At 32.5% G+C, this 27,856-nt stretch overlaps 1 protein-coding gene across 1 annotated transcript in view; it reads left to right on the top strand.

The window, feature by feature from the left end:
* Positions 1-542: 542 nt before the first annotated feature.
* LOC149230801 (jacalin-related lectin 3-like) overlaps positions 543-27,856 on the top strand; it is a 95,637-nt gene continuing 68,323 nt past the window's right edge. The window contains exons 1-4 of the mRNA XM_089379059.1: positions 543-732; positions 1,407-1,649; positions 17,409-17,603; positions 18,383-18,601. Coding sequence (XP_089235185.1) covers positions 544-732; positions 1,407-1,649; positions 17,409-17,603; positions 18,383-18,601 — 846 coding nt within the window. The 5' untranslated portion in view covers position 543. The remainder of the gene's footprint in view (positions 733-1,406; positions 1,650-17,408; positions 17,604-18,382; positions 18,602-27,856) is intronic.

The following is a 27,856-nucleotide window of genomic DNA, read 5'->3' on the forward strand; positions in this document are numbered from 1 at the left end:
GTTGGGATGTGATAACAAACCATCCCAACCCTGAAAGATGCGACGATATTCGTGCAAAGATTTGTGGAATAAGAATAAGATGGGATTTTATGCCATTCCCATCTCTGCACCTGTTTCTCTTTTGCCCTTTTTTGTTCGCTTGAATGGTCTGAATTCTACCCAATAGTTCCCACGAAAATTCCCATGCGTTTCAGATTGAATGTACCGATTCAGCCACTCTCTCTCTCTATATATTGCTCGGTTTCCACCTGAAATCTCAGAATTCAAGGTAGGTTTATGCCACTTCAATTTCAATCAAACTCTCTGCGCCTCTGACTCCGCCTCCCTTTGAAGTAAACGTTAAGGTAATTCTCAATCGAAAGCATCTATCTATTTTAATAAAAAAATGTTTTACAAAAAATATTGATCATATTTACGATTTGTTATTTTCTATATAAAATCTAAATAAAAAATTAATATTAATTTTATTATAATTATGATATTATTCGTCTATTTTAGGAAATAAGGAAGTTAATTATTTGAAATTTGGTTTTTCAGAATCCGATGACTATATCAGTTGGCCCATGGGGAGGCGAAGGTGGAGATTCATGGGATGATGGGGTGTATGCCGGCATTCGCCAAATAATATTAGTTCACGGAAATGTGATAGATTCCATCAACATTGAATATGAAAGGAATGGGGCTTTTGTTTGGTCGAAGCATGGAGGAAGCGGAGGAAATAATATCGAGAAGGTATTGATCTAATTAGAATTTTGAAGTTTATATGTATTTAAAAGTATGAAATGAATTTAAAGTTTATATTTAATTTTTTTGGTTTGTTTTAATATGTTTGTGATTTGAAAAATTGTGTTTTATAAGAAATTTAGAGGTTTTATGTAAAAAAAAATTTGGTAGAAATCACAAAAGATAAATTTTTGGCCAAAATATTTCTCTTATATAATTTCTAGCAGTAAATTAGATATATTTAAGTTCTTAAAATATTTTTGAAATTATTTTTGATTTGAATTACACAATAACTATTTTTAATTATTAAAAAATTTAAAATCAAAACAAAATCTTTTAAAACGAATCATTGAGAGAAATTATAAATATTTAAAAAATATATATATATATATATTTATTAAATTATTATCTATAAATATAATTAGTTATATTTAGAAAATTAGAATGTATTTAATTATATGAAAGTGGTGGTTTTTTTTTTTTTAATTATATGAAAAGAAATGCATTAGGTAAATAAATGAAATTTAAATTAAACTAAAAATATATGAAAATTAATATGAAAAAAATAACATTTATTTATTTATAAATTATGATATACTTTTGATATGTATTTTGTAATTATGTTAAACTTGTACCATTATTCAATGATTACTGATTTTTTATTTTTTCTTTTTATGTGTAAGATTGAATTGGATTATCCCAAGGAGAGAATCACATCAATAAGTGGACATCACGACGGTTATTTGAGGTCACTCACTTTTGAGAGCAACGTGAAGATATATGGTCCTTACGGAGTTGAAGATGGCACATATTTCTCATTACCCATGGCAGAAGGGAAGATAGTAGGCTTCCATGGTCGAAGTGGTTGGTATATAGATTGCATTGGGGTATATATTTCAAATTTGCAAGCTCCAGCAATCTCAAAGGTACGGACATTTTTTTTTTTAAATTTTAATAACGTACGTGTCATATGCATATAGGATGGATTTTAAAGAACTTTTTGTTTTTATTAATTGATTTTTTTAAACCGATTTTTTTCAAGGATTAGGTTGTTTTCATTTAGTTTTATTAATCAGGTTGTTTGATTAGTTTTAATGGGAAACACGAAGTTTATTAAAGTAAGTTTTCTAGTCTTTTATATAATTGTTATTGGATTTTATAAATTTCTTATGAATGATTTTTTATCCAAAACTTTTTACATTAATGTTAGAGAAATCCAAAATTTATTAAAATAAGTATTCTATTATTTTGTATTATTGTTATCAAATTAAATATAATATTTAGTTTAAAATATTTCACACTTATTTTTACAAAAAGTATCTGATGACTTCTTTTAGCTTTATATTTAATATGTAATAGTTACAGGGATTTATAGTATATCTTCGTACAATTTTAGGGTTTGGAAGATGAGTTTTTTCTTTGATTTATATTTTTTTGAATAAATTCACAAATAAATACATATTTTTTAAATGAAAATTTTAAATAAATTTTCAATATATCATTTTTCATAAGTATATAAAATGATTGTTTTTTTTTAAATTTAAACTTTCAATATTTTACATATTAGTTTTTATTAATGATCATGTTTATTTTTAAATTTAACATAATGAGATGTTGGTTAAAGATCCACTAATTATCTTCAATTTCTCAAAATTAGCATTTTTTTCAACAAAAGAATAGAGGATATGGAAATCAATGTTATCCTCATGAGTGCATGTCCTAGCATTGGAGGTAGTGCTTAGATTTTAGTACCATATGAAAATTTTCCAACAACTTTATATGGATTGAATTTATGGGTTAGATTAGCATAATCTTTTATCCATAAAGGATTAAGATTGGCTTTATGGGCTATAATATTGAATTAAACCTTACCAATTTTAGCACCAAAGCCATTGAGGAGAATAATGCCCTCTTTGGATTAGAGGGTAGAAGTATCATTTTCTAAATTAATAAAAGGGTGTGTTTAAAGGTAACAGTGAAAGTGAAAAAATAACAAGGAAAAGTGATTCTTTGTATTAAAAAATGATATTAAGTCAAATATCTTAGTTAGAGTGATCCCTTGCACATGTCCTAGCATTGGAGGTAGTGCTTAGATTTTAGTGCCATATGAAAATTTTCCAATAACTTTATATAGATTGAATTTATGGGTTAGATTAGCATAATTTTTTATCCATAAAGGATTAAGATTGGCTTTATGGGCTATAATATTGAATTAAACCCTACCAATTTTAGCACCAAAGCCATTGAGGAGAATAATGCCCTCTTTGGATTAGAGAATAATGGCCTCTTTGGATTAGAGGGTAGAAATATCATTTTCTAAATTAATAAAAGGGTGTGTTTTTTTGTAAAAGGTAACAGTGAAAGTGAAAAAATAGGAGATAACAAGGAAAGGTGATTCTTTGTGTTAAAAAATGATATTAAGTCAAATATCTTAGTTAGAGTGGTCCCTTGCACATCAATTTTTTGTTTCTAATGGATAAAATTGTGTATCTATATGTTTGGTAGAGTTTTTTGTTTCAAGGAGAAATAGATTATTTGATGATAGGGACTTTCTCTCAGGAAGTTTTTTTAAATTTCATTTCAGAATTTTAAGTTTTCTTAGCTCCTATTTGTTACATTTAAAATTAATACATCCTTCATTATATTTATATTCCGATAGATGTGCGAAAATCCAAAGGTAAAAAGGGCCCAATTAGAATATCTTCCATTGAAAGTGTGAACCTTGTAGCCATGGACCAAATTCAAAACATACTAATTATTATTCTTCAATATAAAATGTAATTGAGTATGCAAATGCAAGATGAAACTATTTAAAAATAGACTAGCATATATAATCCTATCTATGTTTTGCTAGCTTAAATCACTTTTAGGAAATCTTGGGACAAGGTTGAAATATTGGGACAAGGTTGAAATCTTGGGATAATGTTGAAATATTTCTTCGGCTTTTGGACACGAAAATCTATTCCTATTTTTGTGGCATTGCCACCCAGATTCAAAATGCATTTGTTTTATTTTGATTTTGATTCCCTTCATGTCTAGTAACTCCTCAATTAGTGCAACTGTGAGAAATATATTTTCTTTGGAAATAAACAACTTGTAGTAACAAGAAGGTTAACATCCTTTTTCAGTGTTGGAAACACATTTATCGAGGTTTTCTTCATAATTTTTCACACACTGACCTACTAATTTTCATTAAAACTAAAATAATAGCCTCAAAGTCCCAATGCATACAAAATTAAGTTTAAAAAATTCCAAGTTGTTCTTCATGGATTTTGACATTATGCAACACTCTAGAGATGAGAAAACATAGTTTTTTCTTGTCATATTGGCTTTATATGAGCTAAGTCATGAAAAATAATTTGGAAAAGGAGAGAAAAATATCAAGGAAGGAGGAACAAAAAAATTAGGGAATGCGAAATTAGCGCAAAAGTGGTAGAATTTAACCATGAGAATGTTGAGTGTTTCATGTTGTAGTCAAGAATGGAAGTATAGTAAGCACATATCCCAAAACATAATTAAATTTAATAATTTTGAATGCTAAGAGAAAAATCATCAAGTGAGGTAGATAATGTTAATAGGTGAGTGATTTTCCAAAGAGAGGAAAATTTCTAAGTTTGATAGTCAGTAAGCCCAATTATCAGCTTTGGAAGATGAGAAACACTCCATGGTGGTTGATTTGACTTTTGAGGGTGAACCACTAACATCAAGTAGTAAGAAGATTGACTCAATGGCATTGATGTATTACTAGATTACCCAACCAACCATTTACCTTTTATTAGGGAAAATACCAAAGAATGGTAAAGTTTGTAATGTGCATATACTCCTATATGAGCCATAATTCCAACTTTATACAAATTGTATATTTCAAAATTATTTCAACTTAGCTCATAGTTTCCATAAATTAACAACTTTTATACCATTAATTATACAAATTTCACTTTTCTCGAGGCTCTTACAACTAGATTCTATACTTTAATACCTCAATTTCACATTGTGGCCACTCTACTAGGTATAATTCCTTCACTAGGGTACCCTCGATACCATAATGATTCCCTATAATGCAATATGATGTATACTATCATTATATTAAACACATAAAATAACAAGAGCAACAATATCAACATGCATAAGCACATATAAAACACACACACAGAGAAGATGTAACACAACATTAAGCACATGGAACCATATTTCTAACACTTATCTTGTGCAAATGACACTAATTAGCTATAGAGCTTCAACATTCCATCTATCCATAAACCTTGTTACTCTAGCCCTATCAATAGTAGGTCACCTGAGAGTTGGGACTACGATTCCATAATGGAAATCACTATCTAATCCAACTGAGTCTCATAGTCAATACAAGCAATGCCTAGGATATGGTATAAAACTCTAATAACAATTCCAACTACACTCTCATTCCAATCAAGCTACATAACTCAAGGAATTGTAACCACTTCTCTACGTCAAAGTCCCTCAATTTGTCCAACTTCACATCTAGGGATCTAACATAGACCAACTAAGATGTCTTAGAGTTGTGGCTCTAGGAACTATAACTAGAATAATGGACTCTTTAGGTTCCCTCCAAGCCTCACATTTTGGTTATTCGTATTGACCCAATTCCCCCCTCCAATGCTCCAACATTCCCCTAATAAATGGAAGGAGTAATGCAATAGAATCCCACCTATGATTGACAAGTTTCATAGGAAAATAGGGCCTCATTCCTTTATAAGATAAGGCACACCATAGCTAGACTATAAAGGAAAGGAATAACAATGAAAATGAATGTATTTTTCACTATTTCCATGCTTTAAATATGTATCTCTCTATTGGAAAGTTGTCATCAAGGATCATATCCCCGTGACTTGGGAACTCATTCCTATACTTATGAACTTGGGAAATAATATATGAATTATGACACATTTTGGTTATTCATATTGACGCAATTCCCCCTCCAGTGCTCCAACCTTCCCCTAATAAATGGAAGGAGTATTTTCAATACAATCCCACCTATGATTCACAAGTTTCATAGGGAAGTAGGGCCTCATTCCTTTATAAGATAAGGCACACCATACCTAGACTATAAAGGAAATGAATAATAATGAAAATGAATGTATTTTCAATATTTCCATGCTTTAAATATGCATCTCTCTATTGGAAAGTTGTCATCAAGGATCATATGCCTGTGACTTGGGAACTCATTCCTATACTTATGAACTTAGGAAATAATATATGAATTATGACACAAGACTTGGGGATATTATATTATTTCTTTTTCTTAGTGACTTCTATTAAAACCTTATCCCTCTTTTTCTCATGTGGAGTCCTACTACCTTTTCCATACTCTATTCTAACTTGATTTGCAACCATGATGCATTTTATTGATAAAAAAAATTACGTAAAATTACATAATTAGGCTATTCAACATTTTATTAGTGTAGGATTTTTGGCCCAAAATATTATGGACACTCTGTATCAACATCAAGCTAGGTCACTATGCTATAACTGATATGCACATGAACTTATTACAACTTGAGAATCAAGTTTTGGGTATTACATTCCACTTTCATTATTCTTGAATTGTCCTTGGTACACTATGTACAAATATACATAAATTATATGTAAAAACAACTCAACAATTTCATAGTTTAATGACCCTAACAATTCCAACCATTAATCTCTCATTCTCATTACCCTACACAACCCAAGGAATTATACCCCCTTCTTTGCTTTACAATCCCTAAGTTTGTCCCACTTCCCTTCCATGGACCCATTACAGGCTAGATAGGAAGTCTCAGAGTTGTGCCTATAAGAACTCTACCTTCACAAACAAAGCCTCCAGATTTTCGAAATATCTACAAGTATGCTTCCCACATCACATCCTCTAGCTCTCATTTCTCTTCTTGTGTTTTGAAATATGTCTATTAGACTTGTCATATTATTTTGTTCTTAAGATTTATTTCATTTTAGTTATCATTGGTATTTCATTGCTTTTTGCTTTAGAATGAACCATCTCCTAGTGTTCTTATTTTTGGGTACTCAATTCATTTCTTTATTCTTCATATATTCTCTGGGTATTCAATTCATTTCTTTATTCTTCATATATTCCTATCCATGTGACTTCTCAATTATGAAATGTAATCATGTATTCGAAAATAATTTTGCAATCATAGTACAACGCTTATCTATATGGATTTTCTTTGCTTCACAAAGATTCTATAGGAAATAATTCATCCCTTGGCACACCCTAATGATTCCAGCCACATGTATTCTTAAATTGTCTCTTCCTTTTTATACTCAACCTCTAGACTTAGGTATCCCCTTTGTTACTAAATACATCCTCGAGAAACACATCATTAGATAAGGTTTTTACATCTATGGAGAGTTCCATTTTACTTTTATGCATCCATTGTATCCATTATTCAACAATTCATAGCAATTATATTTTCTAGGGTCATCACAGTGGCATTCTTGTTGAGCTTTCATCTTTTCAACTATCATTATTTTCATAAATTTGTGTCCTCAAAGGAGATTTCTTGTAGTCCATCCTCATGTGACTACTTTAACATGAAACTTTTCATTATAACATCTAGTGGCCCTTGTAACGTTATTGATTTCATGCATTAGAAATAATTACAACATTTCAATTATTACATATTAATTTCAATGAAATAGAACATAAGCACACATCCATACAAATGCATTCAATAATTCCTTCATGCATATATTCGTTGAGATGTTCTCGCATAAAAATAAGGTTTTCTTAAAGGGAAATAAATCCCTAACATAACATCTACCATTAGATTTATTATTTCCAAAAAAGTCTCTTCGAGGATGTTTCCTCTGAACTCCCACTAAGGGAAACAATTATCACTTCCCCCTCGAACCCCCTAGTCAGAATAGTAGGGAAGAAATCCCCCTTACACCCCTTGTCAAGAACTAGTGTGTCCAAATGTGACTAAAAACAAGACCTCTAAAATCAAGAAGATAATCAGACTCCACAATTAACAATCTCCCACTTGGAGACTACTTATAATAGCTATATTTCTACTACACTTGTTGACTGTGCTTTCAACTTTGGACTTGGTTAGTTTATCCTATTTATCAACATTCGTGAAGACCAACTAAAACTAAGTCGAAACTCACTTTCTCCTTGATTTCTACTTTCATTAACATGTCTACAATATTTTGGCTACTATATGTCTTTTCCAACTTCAACTATACCTCTTCCAAAATTAATTATATGAAATGGTACCTAAGTTGTATATGATTACTCTTGAATGAAACGCTGATGTCTGTGCAAGATGAATAGAATTTCCATTATCACTATACAACCCACTACTCTCCTTCTTTCCTAGTTCCTCCATGAATCTTTATAACCAAATAATATCTTTATTGGAGTTTGTAGCAGCAACATACTCTACCTTCTATTGTTGAAATTGCAACAACCCTTTGCAATTTTGAGATCCAACTTATTATTTTTCCACCTATAGTAAAAATATAGTTTGTGGTACTTCTCCTATTGCATATACTACCTTCCATATTTGAGCAAACATATCCCTATAGAACAATTTTTGTACCTTCAAATCATAATATTGAATAGTAGTACCTTTCACGTACCTAAGAACCCACTTTTACTACCTCCTAATGGTTTTTTCCCTGAAATTTCATACACTTGCTCACAACCTCCACCGCATGTGCAATATTTGGCCTTATGCACACCATAACATACACCAAGTTTCCAATTATTGATGAATATGGAACCTTGGACATGTATTCTATTTCCTCTTATGTCTTTGAATGCATCTCTTTAGTCAATTTGAAATGGCTAGCCAAATGTGCAATGACTGGTTTTCATCTTTGATTTTAAATTTCCATCACCTTTTCTATATATTCACTCTGATACAATGTTAGTTTATGAATTTTCTTGTATCTCGTTATTCTCGTTCCAAGGATTTTCTTTGCAACACCTAAATCCTTCATAGAAAATGAATTAGCTAATTTTCTTTTGATCACATTTATATCCTGCATGTTAGACCTTATAACAAGCATGTTTGATCTACATATGATAATAAGATGTGATAGCTACGATTAAATAGTCTCTTAAAATAAATGGAATGGTTAGACTAACATGTATAATAACCTTGTTCTATCATAAATCTGTCAAACTTCAAATATAGTTATCATGGTGCTTTTTTTGAACTATACAAACTCTTCTTTAGTCTGCACACTATTTTTCCCTTCCCTTTGACCTTGTATCCTTGTGCTTTTGTATATAAATTTCTTCCTCCAATTCTCCATGGAGAAAAGTTGTATTTACATATAACTTCTCAAGATGCAAATATTCTATTTCCACTAAAATTAAAATATTTCTAATTAAATTCATTTTGACAACATGAGAAAACATTTCATCAAAATCTGTACATTTCTTCTATGAAAACCCCTTTAAAACAAGTTTGGCCTCATACCTCTTATTTCCTCCATCTTATTCCTTTAAACTTTAAACCCATTGTTTTTTCAATTTTCTTTTACCTACAAGGAATGGGACCAAGTCTTGTGTTTGGTTAAGTGCCAAATAGTCCATCTCTTCAGTCATGACTAGCTCCCATTTCATTCTAGTTTCTACTTGCATTGCTTCTTCAGATCTTTATGGTTCACCAGAATCAGTCAACAATACATGGCACGACAATGAAGAGTATCATTTAGGGGGTATTCTTAACTTGGTTTATATTCAAATAACACTTGTAGGGGTTTTTTGTACCTATTGTTTGTCTTGTTATTGAACATTTTTGTATTTTGGCACCTTTGGAATTTCTTTTTCTGTGATTTCATCGAGCATTGTGTATTTTATGTTTCCTGTTTCTTATTTCTTTCTTTGTAACTGTTTTTCATACAAGACCTTCTCATTGAATACCATATCTCTACTCCTAATGATTTTGTGGTTTTCATAATCCCATAAGTTATAGCCAAAATAGTTAAATCCATATCTAGTAAAGGTCCACTTCTTGGATTTTGCCCCAAGATTTGTATTATTTTCTCTATCAATATGGACAAATGCTTCATAGCCAAAATTTTTCAGAAATGAGGAGTTTACCTTTTTACATGTCCATGCCTCCTATGGAATGCCACCATCCAAGGAAATTGAAGGCCCTCTATTTATTAAATAAATAACAATATCAAAAAAATATACTAATAACTCAAGGGTAATCCTACATTCAATCTCATACTCCTTGCATAGTCCATGATTGTCATATTCATCCTTTTGTACACACCATTTTCTTGTGGTATTCCCAGAACTATCTTCTATATATCAATCACATGGTATGAAAAATAACTATCAAACTCATTCCTGCAATATTGATCTCCATTATGTGATCTGACACTTCAACTTATTTCCTGTCTCATTATCGACCAAAATTTTCATATTCAAAGACATCATATTTGTTTTTAATGCAATAAACCTAAGTTTTCCTAGTTACATCATCAATAAAACCAACACAATAACAAGAGCCACCAAGAGAAGATACTTGAGTCGGTACCCATACATCTGCATGCACAAGCTATAACTTTTCACCCTTCCTTTCCTTCCCAACTTTGACAAATATAAGTATTTTCCTTTTCCATAAATACAATGCTCACAAAATTCCAAATCAACTTGCTTCAAATCTAGAAATAATTTCCTTGAGTGGAAAATATGCATCCCATTCTCACTAATGTTCCCAGGCCTATGATTCCATAATTTTGTATCCATTCTTATAGAAGCTAAAGCAATATAAATATCAACATTATTAGTACATAAATGCAATTTAGTTACCTTCTCTCCTTTTCTATTATGAGAAATCCTCTAGTGCCCTTCCAAGAATTTCCTGTAAATGTGACTATACAATATTCACTTCCCAATTTCCCTATTGCAATTAGATTTTTTCTTAAATCAAGAGCGTGCCTTGTCTATTTCAAAAAACATTGGTTTACATTTTATAATTTTATCCATACTTTACCCTTTCCCACAATTTTACATGGTTCACCATCAACTAAGTAAACCTGTCCAAAATCACCTTGAATATGATAATGAAAATAATTCTTATGGGGTGTGTCATGAAATGAAGCCCTTGATTTTATCACCCAAGAAGCGATAATGTTATCTATTGAAAGGATTAAATTATATTGTAACACATAACCTGCTACATTTTCTTCTTATTATTCTCTTGTTGTCCATCTTCTTTTTTATTTTAGAGACCAACAATATTCCTTCTTGTGTCATTTCTTCCCATAATGCCAACATTCTATTCTCCCTCTATATTTGGATTTTCCCTTCTTAGGCTTTACATGATTCCTTGGGATCTTTCTTCTCTCCCTTTGTATTCCCCTGTTCTCTATAGTCAAAACATTTCTTCACATCTCACTTATGATTTTTTGTGACATTTCATCTCTATGGATAGCACCAACAACATCATGAAACTTTAAAGTGTTTGAACAAAATATAAAATTACTCGTAGTGATGGCCTTGTTATTCTCTTGTTGTCGATCTTCTTTCTTATTTTATAGACCAACAATATTCTTTCTTGTGTCATTTCTTCCCATAATGCCAACTTTCTATTCTTCCTCTATATTTGGATTTTCCCTTCTTAGGCTTTCCATGATTCCTTGGGATCTTTCTTCTCTCCCTTTGTATTCCCCTGTTCTCTATAGTCAAAACATTTCTTCACATCTCACATGTGATTTTTTGTGACATTTCATCTCTAGGGATAGCACCAACAACATCATGAAACTTTAAAGTGTTTGAACAAAATATAAAATTACTCGTAGCGATGGCCAAGCCATTATATTTTTTTAGTGATGAGCACACAATAAAAAAAGTCCTAACCTCATCACCAAAATTTACTCCTATAGAATTTAATTGATTGCTGACCATTTTAAATTCATTGAAGTGATTAGTAATGGACCCACCTTCTAACATATTTAAATTAATTAAATGCCTCGTAATAAATACCTTGTTGGAAGGTGAGGGTTTTTCATACATTTGAACCAATGTTTTCCTTTCTTTCAAAATGTTTAAAGCCACTGATGTTGCTCGCTATAGTTGTATTGTTTTGAGTCCCTTTCTATCAAGAATATCCCATTATTCATTTCCATAGTCACTGGCTTTTTTTCTATTCTTCCCATTTGTACAAGAAGTTTTTTTTGATAAAAATAATATTTCCATAGCTCGTAGTTTTTGCCGGTAAAATTATCAACCCTAAAATCTTTGTCGCTATTGCTCCTACTCGAACTAGGAACCTTCATTTCCTATGAGTTTTATGAGTGAAATAACCCTTTGGCTATGATACTAGTCGTTCGAATTGAAATCACAGAGAGAAAAAATAAAACGAATGCAAAAATAAAACATATAATGAAATAATACAAAGGAGACACTAATATACATTGTTCACCAAATTTGGGCTACATCTGCTAAGAAATATGTGTTCATTCCTTCTATTCGATCTAGCAAATTGAAGGGATTACAACCCGTAGCACATCTACTCCAACCTTCTCCTCTCTCTCACAATATCCTCTCTCTCAATTAAAATGCTATCTCAATAATACACAATTGCAATATGGTCCCTTCATAAAAATAGTGTTTCCTTTTATGAAAAAGGCTCGAACATAAAATCTACCATCAAATCTATGACCTAATGATGAATAGTCAATATTTACTATGAAATTACCATATTTTACAAGTAGAATTTTCCAAAAAATTCTCTGGAGGGGCACTTCTATCGAACACCTATAAGGAGGCTCCAAATATTTGTCACCACCCCTTGGACCCATCGACGATAATAGTAGGGGGAAAGCGCCCCCCATCCCCCAAACCCCTCATTAGAAACAAGGGTCCAAACACATCTAAAAATAAGACTTATAAATCATGAAGATAATGAGGCTCCACAAATAATGAGAGATATAAATCAATAGGTAGATCTAAATCTCTGAGAAATTTCTTATGGAAATGGAAGGAATGTATAAAAATTGGGAATTATAAGAAGGATTAGAGATATAAAAGTGTTGGTAAAGGAAAGGGATTTTGTGGTGTTACCTCTATATAAAGGAATTCCTCTTTAGAGGAAGGAGGGGATGTGTACTTGGCTTCTTCAACCACAAATTCAAATCATGATGTATGGCTAATTGATTAGGGTGCTTCTTTTGAAATGAATCCTCATAGGGAGTAGTTTTATGGATATGAATAGTTTGATGGAGGTGACATTTTACATGGAGATGAATCAATATATAGAATCATATGAAGATAAAAATCCAAGTTGTTGCTCAAGGATGGAAGGGTTGGAACACTCAATGGGGTTTTTTCACATTCCAAAGTTGGATAGAAACTCGATATCTATAAACATGATGAATGAAAGTAGGTGTATGTACTATGTTTGAAAGGAAAATCTACAAAGTGGTTCTAGGAGAAATTACGTTTTTAAAGGGAGTTCATAATGGAACTTTGTATAAGCTTATAGGTAGTAATTTCACTAATGGGTGTAATAATTTTGTTGTCCCCGAGGGTGGAAATGAAGAATACAAAACCTTTATTGTCTCTAGAGAGAAGAAAATTATATGGAATCAAATAATAGGGCATATTGGAGATAAGGGCCTTCAAGGATTACATGGTAAAGGTATGGTTGTAGATATGACTAATTGCACACTAGAGGTTGATTTTTGTTAACATTTTATGTATGACAAAGATAATCAGGTGAGATTCTCATATGGTGCTATAAGACAAAAGGGAATCTTGGAGTTAGTACATAGTGATGTGTTTGTACCTATTCTTGTTCCATCATTAGGTATATTTGTGTACTATGTTTCGTTTATAGATGATTTCTCAAGGAATACATGGGTTTATATTTTTGAAATAAATATAAGGTCTTTAGTAAATTCGAGGAATTTAGGATTTTGTAGAGAATTGGATGGAAAAAAAAATAAGTGTGTTGATGATAGATAATGGTGGAGAGTTTTGTGAGAATGATTTAAAGGATTTCTATAGGAAGTGTGGAATAGAAAGGAAGAATACTGCTCCATACATATATCAACAAATTGAGGTTATAGAAAGGATGAATAGGACATTGATGTAACTTAGAAAGAAGCATTCTTAGTGGTTCCTATTTAGAACAATTAGGTTGAGGTAGTGGATACTACATGTTATCACATAAATCAATCACCCTCACTCTCTGTGTTTTTGGTTGTGATGCTTATATACATGTGCTAAACAAAAATAGGAGTAAGCTAGATAATAAAGTTGAAAGGTGTATTTCTATTAGTTATAATGATGTTAATAGTCAAAATGTTTTCTTTAGAGAGGTTAAAGACATTCCCAAATAGGAAGTCCTACCAAAGGAAAAAGAACTAGACAAAATAGAAGTTGAGTTTAAGGATGAAGAATCTAAATAAATGATAGGAAATGAATTAGAAGAAGAGGAAACTCATACTCTAGTATTGAGGAGGTGAGCTCAACAAAGAAGAAAAAAGGGTATACTCCATCTAATTTGCTTTAGTTTTCCTTCATATATTATCGATGATTATCCCAAAACTGTTAGGGAGGTAGTGGATTTAAAGGACGATAAACACTAAAATAAGGCCATGGATAAAGGAGTGACTACCTAGGATAATAATGAGTATTTGGATCTAGTTCATTTGTTGGCTAGAATCAAATCCATTATTAGTAAATGGGTATTTAATAAGAAGTGGAATGGAGAATGTAAAATGAATATGTACAAAGATTTCTTAGTAGAAAAGAGATATTCCTAGGTAGATGGAATTAATTTTGGTGAAATTTTTTCTTATTCTACTAAATTAACTTCTATTAGATTCATTTAGTCTATTGTTGCTACTTTTCTTCTTGAATTAGAGAAGATGTATACAAGGATAACAATCATACATGGAGATAATGAAGAAGAAATCTATATGAAACAACTATTAGGCTTCACATTCAAGGGGAAGAAAGAGTTGGTTAGCCAATTGTTAAGGATTATTTTAGTGCGGTGCCCTTATCCAATGTTTGTTCCAATTCCTTCTTTGCTTGAGCGAATTCTCTAGATGCATTCTAAATGATGGTCAACATTTCTTGATTGCCATGTGTTGTTACTTGTTTTTAGAGGTCAGCTATCTTTGAATTCATTTGTTCATCACGATCAACCAATTCTTATGCAAGCTATTTGACTACAACAATTGGATCATCAGTTCCATCTGAAATATCAATGTGTAGTTTTTCTGCTACTCGATTCTTGCATTCCAACCAAACCTCCCTTTGTTGTTTCTTTCTATGTTTAAGATTATTATTGTATATCGACCTCTTATTCTACCTATTTTTAGCATCTTGAACAATATCTTGTAGACAAGAAAATAATTATCGATTTGACACATCCTTGAGTTCATATACTCTACTTGCGATATCTTTTACTGGAGGTTTTTGGGACGACAGAGTAAAAGTTCGTGGTGCAGTTGGTTGATGCTCTGGAGTATTTCACTGAGTGTATATTGCATTTGTGGATCAATATTCACTGACATACCTCTAGTTGCATTGTCCGAATTGGTATGGTCCGTTGATACTTGTGTGTCGTTTTGTTGAGTGGATTATGTTTTGACTTATGGCGAAATTGTGTGTCGGACGATGGATTTGTTTTTGTGTCGACTTGAATTTTTTGTGTGTCAACTTGAGTACACTATGTGTCGACTTGGATAGGATGTGTGTCATCCTGAATAATCTGCCCTTTCCTTCCATGTACTTCCTCAATAATAGGCGTGGAGAGATGACGGGTGAATTTTGGAACTTGCACCTTTTGCTTACCTGCTCTACCGATTTGACCTTGAGTCTGTCGTCGGGGTAGAATTTTGTTTGGTGTGGTCGACTAAGTCAATTGCTGTTGTATTTGAGCCTATTTCTTGTCCATTAAATTGTGTCTGACTGTCTCAATAAAGATATATGTGGTTTAGTCTAAGGATCACAAAATGTCGGGTCCAATGGATGACCCAAGAAACTGTTGTGACCTTGTTTGCTTTTTGACTTATTTTCCTTTTGTTTGAGTGTCCTCTAGGACTTGTTTTACAATAACATCCAATCTTTCTTGAATCTAGGGGTATTCAAACTTGATACATGTGAAAACTTCTCGCCAATTTATTCCAACTGTTGGCGTTTTGACCTGAGTTGAATTATGTTCTTCTCTACCTATAACATTTTGTGGGGATTCTGCTAGGGGCACTGATAAGTCAAATTTAAAAGGTTCTATATACAACTCTGCCTCCCATTCCATTTCATTCTCTGCATCTGCCAATGGTAGGAGTACATCCGTCTAGGGATCTCTAACTAGTGATGGAATCAGAAACACCATATTAGTTTGCCAAATTAGTTCTTCAAATATATGGTCGAGAGTCAAATGATATGGAAGTTCCTAGGGGTTGACATCATTGGAGTCAACATACCAAACCTTGGTTTCATCCAGGCATGATTGAATAAGAGACAACATGGGCAACAAACATTAGACATGTTAAGGAACCTGCCATCTATTTGAGATTAACTTTAGGTTTAATAACCAATTTCTAAATATTTCACGGGGTCCAACCGACTGTGGTTTCTCCAACGAACCATGTGAAAATATCTTAAAATCATTCATTAATGGAAACGAAATTGATCGAATTTCGTTCCTCCAACGAGGAAGACTTGTCTTTTTGCTAGCCAAATTAACAATGATGGGAACTGAATAGTCTTACCTGAATTCTGACATTCTTGGAAGTTGGATTTAACCATGTCAACTTCATGTTGTGACCAATTGTATACTCTCCAAGTCTACACCATTTGCCCAATTGCTTCAAGCATGTACAGTTTTTTGTCAGAAGATCTTCATGTTGGACTAAGGCATAGGGAGATGATGATGCATGCCCATTTGATCTGCAAGGCCCAAAAATTGTCTGATGATTAAACCTTTGGAGTTATTTGTTGTCGTCCCACTAGTAAACTTTCAAATCCACATAGCCATGTCGACTGTCTTTGGGATTTTGTCTCCACGGTGTGGTAGACTGGTGAGGTTATAAATAGAATTTTACAAAGTAATTAGTGGTTTTTCTAACCATAGAAGTTCATTACGGTACCAACTAACAATAACCCAACCCTGAAAGATGCGGCGATATTCGTGGCAAGATTTGTGGAATAAGAATAACTTTCTGTCGCCATTCTTTCGGCTTGGATGGGATTTTATGCCATTCCCATCTCTGCACCTGTTTCTCTTTTGCTTTTTTTTGTTCGCTTGAATGGTCTGAGCTCTACCCAATAGTTCCCACGAAAGATGCCTTTTCTTTAAAAATTCCCATGCATTTCAGATTGAATGTACCGATTCAGCCACTCTCTCTCTCTATATATTGCTCGGTTTCCATCTGAAATCTCAGAATTCAAGGTAGGTTTATGCCACTTCAATTTCAATCAAACTCTCTGCGCCTCCGACTCCGCCTCCCTTTGAAGTAAACGTTAAGGTAATTCTCAATCGAAAGCATCTATCTATTTTAATAAAAAAAATGTTTTACAAAAAATATTGATCATATTTACAATTTGTTATTTTCTATATAAAATCTAAATAAAAAAATAATATTAATTTTATTATAATTATGATATTATTCGTTTATTTTAGGAAATAAGGAAGTTAATTGTTTGAAATTTGGTTTTTCAGAATCCGAAGACTATATCAGTTGGCCCATGGGGAGGCGAAGGTGGAGATTCATGGGATGATGGGGTGTATGCCGGCATTCGCCAAATAATATTAGTTCACGGAAATGTGATAGATTCCATCAACATTGAATATGAAAGGAATGGGGCTTTTGTTTGGTCGAAGCATGGAGGAAGCCGAGGAAATAATATCGCGAAGGTATTGATCTAATTAGAATTTTGAAGTTTATATGTATTTAAAAGTATGAAATGAATTTAAAGTTTATATTTAATTTTTTTGGTTTGTTTTAATATGTTTGTGATTTTAAAAATTGTGTTTTATAAGAAATTTAGAGGTTTTATATAAATTTTTTTTTGGTAGAAATCACAAAAGATAAATTTTTGGCAAAATATTTCTCTTATATAATTTCTACGGTTAATTTATTATAGATCGCAAAAGCTTAGCAGTGAATTAGATATATTTAAGTTCTTAAAATATTTTTGAAATTATTTTTGATTTGAGTTGCACAATAACTACTTCTAATTATTAAAAAATTGAAAATCAAAACAAAATCTTTTAAAACGAATCACTGAGACAAATTATAAATATTTAAAAATATAAAAAAAAATTATATTTATTAGATTATTATCTATAAATATAATTGGTTATATTTAGAAAATTAGAATATATTTAATTAAAAAAATTATATTTATTAAATTATTATCTATAAATATAATTGGTTATATTCAGAATATTAGAATATATTTAATTATATGAAAGTGGTAGTTGTTTTTTTTTTAATTATATGAAAAGAAATGCATTAGGTAAATAAATGAAATTTAAATTAAACTAAAAAAATATGAAAATTAATATGAAAAAAATAGCATTTATTTATTTATAAATTATGATATACTTTTGATATGTATTTTGTAATTGTATCAAACTTGTAATATTATTCAATGATTACTGATTTTTGATTTTTCCTTTTTATATGTAAGATTGAATTGGATTATCCGAAAGAGAGAATCACATCAATAAGTGGACATTACAACAGTTATCTGAGGTCACTCACTTTTGAGAGCAACGTGAAGATATATGGTCCTTACGGAGTTGAAGATGGCACATATTTCTCATTACCCATGGCAGAAGGGAAGATAGTAGGCTTCCATGGTCGAAGTGGTTGGTATATAGATTGCATTGGTGTATATATTTCAAAGGTACGGACATTTTTTTTGGTTATTATTTTGTTGCTGTTGTTTTGTTGTTTTTCTCTCTTTTATGTTGTGTTTTTTCATCTTTGATTTTGTTTCTTTAAATTTTAATAACATACGTGTCATATGCATATAAGATGGATTTTAAAGAACTTTTTATTTTTATTAATTGATTTTTTTAAACCGATTTTTTTAGAGGATTAGGTTGTTTTCTTTTAGTTTTATTAATTGGTGTTTATTAGGTTGTTTTCTTTTAGTTTTATTAATCAGGTTGTTTGATTAGTTTTAATGGGAAATACCAAGTTTATTAAAGTAAGTTTTCTAGTCTTTTATATAATTGTTATTGGATTTTATAAATTTCTTATGAATGATATTTTATCCAAAACTTTTTACATTAATTTTAGAGAAATCCAAAATTTATTAAAATAAGTATTCTAGTATTTTGTATTATTGTTATCAAATTAAGTATAATATTTAGTTTAAAAAATTTCACACTTATTTTTACAAAAAGTATCTGATGACTTCTTTTAGTTTTATATTTAATATGTAATAGTTATAGGGATTTATAGTATATCTACGTACAATTTTAGGGTTTGGAAGATGAGTTTTTTCTTTGATTTATATTTTTTTGGAATAAATTCCCAAATAAATACATATTTTTTAAATGAAAGATGTAAATAAATTTTCAATATATCATTTTTCATAAGTAATATAAATGTTTTTTTTTTCTTTGTTTTGTTCATCTTTTCAATATTTTGCATATTAGTTTTTATTAATGATCATATTTATTTTTAAATTTAACATAATGAGATGTTGGTTAAAGATCCACTAATTATCTTCAATTTCTCAAAATTAACATTTTTTTCAACAAAAGAATAGAGGATATGGAAATCAATGTTATCCTCATGAGTGCATGTCCTAGCATTCAAGGTAGTGCTTAGATTTTAGTGCCATATGAAAATTTTCCAATAACTTTATATCGATTGAATTTATGGGTTAGATTAATAATCCTTTATCCATAAAGGATTAAGATTGGCTTTATGGACTATTACATTGAATTAAACCTTACCAATTTTAGCACCAAAGCCATCGAGGAGAATAATGCCCTCTTTGGATTAGAGGGTAGAAATCCCACCTATTGTCAATAGAATCCCACCTATGATTCACAAGTTTCATAGGGAAGTAGGGCCTCATTAAATAAAATTTTGGGAACTTGCACCATTTGCATACCTGCTCTACCCATTTGACCTTAAGTCTGTCGTCGGGCTAGAATTTTGCTTGGTGTGGTCGACTAAGTCAATTGCTGTTGTATTTGAGCCTATTTCTTGTCCATTAAATTGTGTCTGACTGTCTCAATAAAAATATATGAGGTTTAGTCTAAGGATCACAAAATGTCGGGTCCAATGGATGACCCAAGAAACCGTTGTGACCTCATTGGCTTCTTCACTTATTTTCCTTTTGTTTGAGTGTCCTCTAGGACTTGTTTTACAATAACATCCAATCTTTCTTGAACCTAGGGGTATTCAAACTTGATACATGTGAAAAATTCTCGCCAATTTATTCCAACTGTTGGCGTTTTGACCTGAGTTGAATTATGTTCTTCTCTACCTATAAGATTTTGTGGGGATTCTGCTAGGGGCACTGATAAGTCAAATTTAAAAGGCTCTATATACAACTCTGCCTCCCATTACATTTCATTCTCTGCATCTGCCAATGGTAGGAGTACATCCGTCTAGGGATCTCTAACTAGTGATTGAATCAGAAACACCATATTAGTTTCCGAAACAAGTTCTTCAAATATATGGTCGAGAGTCAAATGATATGGAAGTTCCTAGGGGTTGACATCATTGGAGTCAACATAACAAACCTTGGTTTCATCCAGGCATGATTGAATAAGAGACATCAGGGGCAACAAACATTAGACATGTTAGGGAACCCGCCATCTATTGGAGATTGACTTTAGGTATAATAACCAATTTCTAAATATTTCACGGGGTCCAACCGACTATGGTTTCTCCAACGAACCATGTGAAAATATCTTAAAATCATTCATTAATGGAAACGAAACTGATCGAATTTCTGGTGAATCTCGTTTCTCCAACGAGGAAGACTTGTCTTTTTGCTAGCCAAATTAACAATGATGGCATGATTGAATAAGAGACATCATGGGCAACAAACATTAGACATGCTAGGGAACCCGCCATCTATTGGAGATTGACTTTAGGTTTAATAACCAATTTCTAAATATTTCACGGGGTCCAACCGACTATGGTTTCTCCAACGAACCATGTGAAAATATCTTAAAATCATTCATTAATGGAAACGAAATAGATCGAATTTCTGGTGAATCTCGTTTCTCCAACGAGGAAGACTTGTCTTTTTGCTAGCCAAATTAACAGTGATGGGAATTGAATAGTCTTACTTGAATTCTGACATTCTTGGAAGTTGGATTTAACCATCTCAGCTACATTTTGTGCCCAATTGTATACTCTCCAAGTCTACACCATTTTCCCAATTGCTTCAAGCATGTTCAGTTTTTTGTCAGAACGTCTTCATGTTGGACTAAGGCATAGGGAGATGATTATGCATGCCCATTTGATTTGCAAGGCCCAAAATTGTCTGATGATTAAACCTTTGGAGTTATTTGTTGTCGTCCCACTAGTAAACTTTCAAATCCACATAGTCATGTCGACTGTCTTTGGGATTTTGTCTCCACGGTGTGGTAGACTGGTGAGGTTATAAATAGAATTTGACAAAGTAAATAGTGGTTTTTCTAACCATAGAAGGTCATTACGGTACCAACTAACAATATACTTAGCGACTTCTTCCTTCAACCAACGTAAATATGCAACTAATGGTGTGTTGAGGTTATAAATAGAATTTTACAAAGTAATTAGTGGTTTTTCTAACCATAGAAGGTCATTACGGTACCAACTAACAGTATACTCGGCGACTTCTTCCTTCAACCAACTTAAATATGCAGCTAATGGTGTGTTGAGAATGTCCCAGATGCTTGTTGTCCGTAATATTTTGTTCTACTTGATCCATTCATTATTAATTTTGGCCCACTTCATGAATGTTTCAACATGATTTCCCAAAAAGTATCGTTGATTTTTTCTTGTCTAATTTTGTTGATTTGGACCTGGAAATATATTGCAGTTCCTTGGTCAAATTTAGCTTTTGTCCTTGGTTCTACAATGAAATTTGGTTCCTAAAAACACACTCTCTTCTTATCCATTTTGAAATATTCTTGGAACTCTTCTGTTCTTAAACACTCAAGTAGTTTGGGATAAAAAATAACCAGACTTGGAAACTCTGGAAATTTTGAAAGTTCGACCACTTTGTCTAGTGAAAATTCAAGAAAACTAATAAGCAATGTTGCATGTATCTTCATGTTTATAGTTTTCAAATTAAATGTTGCATTGATTTTGACCTCAGGATCCATTTGAAGTTGTCTCGTCACAATAACACTCATATTTTGCATATTTGTCAACTCTTGTGACGCAAATGGTTCACTTATTTTTTTAGATTTGATGGTTGATTCAGATTTAAACTTTAATGCGACATCTCAGGGTTATAAATGTGACTTGACTGCCCCATCATATGGGCCTGATTGTTGAATATATCCATTTGATTCTCTTGAATTTTACTTTTTTGTTGTATTTCTACTTTTCCATTGGTCAAGTAAAATGACCTCCTTTGGTCGATATCACCAACGTGATGTGTAATACCGGTCTTTTCAGTCGAGTTGGTCAGTTGGTTGGTCCAACTTCTGATCATGGGGGCTTCACTGGGGGAGCAATATCATACCATGTCGGTTCATATTGGGGGATATATATTGAGGAAAGAATGACATAATATATTGGCAGATATATGCGGGTAAAGTGTTTTTATATTGGCAAATATAAAATAATGGAGCTTAAAGTTAATGAAAAAAATATAAAGGAGTATAAAAAATGCTAATGAAAAAATGGATACTTACAATATCTAGTGAAATAGGGGTTTTTTAAATTGGGAAGCTATATTGGGTTCATATTTGTAGGGGGTTAAATAATGTGATTTTTAGATGGATTTTCCAATATGTTGTCAAATTGAGGATATTGTTTAATATGCCATGAATGCACGTGATATATAATGGAGCTTAAAGTTAATGAAAAAATATAAAAGGATATAAAAAAAACTAATGGAAAAATGGATACTTACAATATCTAGTGAAATAGGGGTTTTTTAAATTGGGGAGCTATATTGGGTTCATATTGGTAGGGGGTTAAATAATGTGATTTTTAGATGGATTTTCCAATATGTTGTCAAATTGAGGGTATTATTTAATATGCCATGAATGCATGTGATATGTCAAAGGTTCACTAAGTGAATCCCCCGTGCTTTCTACCTTTATTCCATCCTTGGATACTACATAACCTAGCAATATTCCAATTGGTGTAGAAAAAAATACATTTTTGATGTTTAAAGATAACTAAATATGTTTGCATCTTTCAAGCATTAAACGTAGCCATTGAATATGATATTTTAATAATGAATATATTGTCTAATCATCAAAGTATAATTCCATTGTATTATAGATGTATCCTTGAAAGGATTTGAATACAATCCTTGAAAACACTGCAGGTGCATTCTTTAATCCAAAGGGAATTATTGTGCATGCAAAAGGCCCAAATTCAGTAACAAATGTGGTTTTCTCCTAGTATTCCTCCACAATAGGCACTTGATTGTACCTTGAGAATCCATCTATAAAGGAATAACACCCATGGCTCACTACTTCATTTATTATTTCATATGTGAATGGAGTAGGGAATGGATTGGTTAGTGTGAGCTTGTTTAGTGCACAAAAATCAACACATATTCCCATTCTTGTAGGGTCGTGCCCTTTTTGTCCCACAACCATGAGAATTTCCTATTCTGACTTATTGATAGGGTAGATGATGCCAACAACTAGCATCCCTTCTATCTCTTTTTGTACAATGGGTTTATATTTACGTGCAAGTTTGTATGGTATTTTATTTATAGGTTTCCCTCATGAAATGAGGTCAATTTTCATTTCCCCCATTTCCTTAACAAGTCCCTTGATTCTTTTATAATTATGGGAAAACAATTCTTGGTACTCTTTTAGTAAGTTGATGAATTTTGTTGTTTGTTTGTCTGACTAGTAGTCACCTATTTGGGCTAGCTTAGGTTGGTCGTCATTTGATATATCAACTTCCTTTGTTTTAATCTCTACATCCATCTATTCAGGGGCTGTTGACTTGTCGAGTCTCTGACATCTGACTTTTACCTCTCGATATGTGGGTGGAAAGTCTAATTGATCAAGGTTTTCATTTTCTTTCTTTTCCACTTTAAACATTGATTTAATTTTTCTGAGATTTTCGGAATGTTCCTTCTTCCAACAAAAAATTTGACTAGTAGTATGAGTATCTTCCATTTACAAACGACTAGAAATTTTGTCATTTGATAAGCATGACACATGATTGCATATAGGATTTGATGAGATGTGAATTTCTACTTCTTATTTCCACTTATTGAAGGATTTTTCCTTCAAAAATTATTTAATATACTGAGTTTCCTTGACCAATTCCTACTCTTTTGGCTAGAATTCAAAGTGCTTAATAAAATTATCTTTAGTTCTTTCCCTTGTAATGATTGATCACGAGCTTCCTCCAGTTTGTACCATTTATTAGGAAAATTATCCAAAGTGTTAGGAAACATACGAGGCAATACCATTTCATCCCTATATCTAATTCTTCACCATTATGAATCACAATTTTGTATATGAAGAACGAGATCTTGTACGGGCTGGAATATTGGGATATTTTCTTCTATTGATAACTTATGCCCTTCAAAACTTTCAATAAAATATGTTGTGGTTATTGTCCATGTTTGGATTTGGGTTGAATGAGTATCCCACCAAGGAGCTGCTTGACCAATGAAAGTATGAACCAAGCTCTGCATTCTCCCTTGATCTCCAATATCTTTGCTCACTTGCTCAACGTGATTCATAGGAGAAGCCCATTCTTTGAATCTAAGTATATTATTGGAGTCTTCATTTAAATCAAACTGTAACAATGATGACACTCCTTTGGTTTTCCTTTCTTAGATTATGGGCACAGATTTTATGGCGTAACATGACCAAACATTCTTCATTGGTATTTCTTCAATTGTCTAATGTTCTTTCACTTTAGATTCATAATTGTCGATTTTACATTCATAGATCTTGGTGTCAGAATTTTGTCCAATAGAAAGTGGGGAGCCGATTAATACCTCTCTGAATACATTAGGCTCCAAATTTCCTTTATCTTCTTGGAGGACTTGATATAGCCTCCTTGTCTCTGATTTTTTTCCCATGGTTCAACCAAAGGATTTCCTTCGCGAGGGTTAAGGCAAATAATTATCTTATTATTATTACCTTCTAGTTTAATTACGTCTTTTTCTAAAGATATGGTGGCTTTCATCCTTCGACCCCATGGTCTCCTGACTAAATTTGGATAAGCCGGAATTCCATCGACTAAGTCAATGGATTCGAAGTCAACAAAGGTCGAAGTTCCCATAATTGATGGTTTAAGTTGTCATAGTGTTCCAATTGGCTCATTGAACCTTTGGTAAACTAATTTAAGATAGTAGTCTTGTGAAGTGATGGTTTCCCAAAATTAATCCATGTTTCTCTCGAAAGCATATTTACTTGAGATCCAAATTTGAAAAGACTTGTTTCATCATATATCCATTTATTTGCAAATTTACCCGAGGGTTGTCATCGTCTGAAAATCCACTTTATGAAGATGGCACACGTTTTTGCATTGATTTCTTTCTTCATTGCAATCTTTTAATATATTTACAAGTTCAACAAGGCGACCAAATGATTATTCTTCCTTTAATAGTTCCAGAGGATTCATCGATTCCAAGAAGTATTTTCTTGACCCGTGCTAGACCTAGTAAAGACATGGAGGTTTTTTGGATTTATAATATCTTTCTTTGAGAATGATTGTAACAAATTGACAACCCTTTTATTTAATATATTTGGAAGAATTTTAGGGAAATCCTCCAATGAGTGCTCACCCAAACCACACATATTATAAGAACATAAGTTGGTCTTGTCTTTCAGTGGGCATCTAGGTGCCGCGGGGCCCTCTTGGTAGCATCTAAAATAATAATTCTTCCTCACTCTCAACCTCTACCATAACCTTGACCATTGTGTCCTCCACTTCAACCACCATTTCCTCCTCTTTTGTTTTCTCTTCCTCCTTGGATAAGTGGCTCATTATATTGACCCGAAGCCTGAGTATGGTAAACAACATGATATTTGGGATTGTTCTTCACATTTGAATGACCTTCTTGCATTGAGTGGCTATTATCATCATATATTTAACACCATTTTGGCTTAGTATTATGTAAATTATACTAACATTTATGAAATCCCCATGACACTTATACCTGTCTTTTGGGCTATGAATTTGATGAGAAGAATTGGACTTTGCATGTCCCTTGGAACATTCATCTCTCTTTGGAGGCAATTTTCCATTATCACCACGATCATGGTGTGACATATAATCACTTCATGATTTCTTTGCCTCAACAATTTTGGAGCACCCTCCATTTTCTCCATGGTCATAACCCAATCCTTCATATCATGGTCATTCCTTCACCTCGATAGGATTAATGATACCTTGTCCATTGACTCCGAGGTCTCTTCAATCATAGCCCATCTAATTTAAAAGCTTCATACCAATACCCTTGGTATGCTTTTCAAAGGATTCAAAATATGTGTTATCAACATTAGCTGAAGGAGTAGAACTAGAAACACTAATTACCTCCTTTGGCCTATCACCCATCTTTTCTCTTTCAGATGCTGATGACGAAGTGGATGATGACTCTAGCCAACCAATTTTACCAATTGACACATAGGGAGAATATTTCAGATGCTGGCAAAAATTCCAAGCATTATTTTCAACATAGGGTCGATATTCGATGTATGAACCATGCCCACAAATTGGCTTCATCTTGGAGGGATTATTTGCTGCATTGAGGATGGAACTCTACCAGTTTGTTCCTCCAATACATGCTGCAAATGTAGGCACATTTTCCTTTTATCCTCCTCTGCAATTTCAAGCAATCTCCTTAGCTCGACATTCTCCATTTGAAGAGATAGATTAATCACCTCCAAATTTTGGAGTCTTTCACGCTTCAGTTTCTTGCCCATAGTTTCAATCCAGTCAGAAGCCGCTTTGATACCAACTGATATAAAAATGGGATAACAACACTCCTTGATAAAAACTGGTCGTCCTCTAACACTTTTGAAGTTAATAAAATGTGTCTTTAAAGGTAAAATAAGTTTCATAACCTCTTCAAGATGGAAAGTTAAGTTTTCACATGAACTTAAAAGAGAAACAAATTCACATGCAACTCAAGATGATAAACATGAATAGAAGAAACCAACATTTGATAACATAGTTCACCACTCTTGGGCTATGTCTCTGGGCCCTGCTCCAATGACTAGGCCTGCTATATTGATTTCAGCAGAAATATCACAAATTGTTGACACAAGAGTGGCTTATTTCTCCTACCAAGAAACATTCTTCTACAAATAATTCTCACTCAAAAATATGATTCCGTACAAGTCATGATGTCAACAGAAAAAGGACACTCTCACAACACAGGTCCTTATACTCCACCTTAAATCCAAACACAAACATACAACAAATCCACAATGAAGTGTTGAAAAGAGCTTCTGTCATGTGCACATTGAGAAAACACTAAAAATAGTTGCTGTGTTGAAGTAACAACTATTTCAGATGGAACTAGAAGGTTGGAAAACCTCTGACTATGCTCTCTCCATAAAAAATGCCGCCTTGTTGCTGCAAAACTTTGGTTGTCTCTAGTACTGAAGGACATAACTGTGAAAAAGTCCATCATCCAGTGCCCAAATCAGAAAACTGAAGATGCCATTAAGTCCAGGACACTCAAGAAAACCGTATTTAGACTGTATACTTATTCGCTATTTCTTGATGTGCTTTTAGCTGGAATTATCTCCGTTGATATTTGTTGGGTTTGATTACAATTGGGGTTTGGAAGCTCGTAAACCCGGAAACGGGGTCGAACCATGTCTTTCTTTAAAGAATTTAGACGAGTAATCCCTTTGAGTTTAATTCTGTTACGTGGAGCGACAGGGTTTAGGCCTGAGTCCTCACATTCAGGGTCTTGTACTCGCCTCCGGTTGCGTACTTCCCTTTTTAAGAACTAGCTTAATTCTCTATT

This window comes from Pinus tabuliformis, chromosome J, assembly GCF_031772625.1.
Source record: "Pinus tabuliformis cultivar Carrire ecotype Pingquan chromosome J, CPIR1, whole genome shotgun sequence".
Classification (NCBI taxonomy): Eukaryota; Viridiplantae; Streptophyta; class Pinopsida; order Pinales; family Pinaceae; genus Pinus; species Pinus tabuliformis.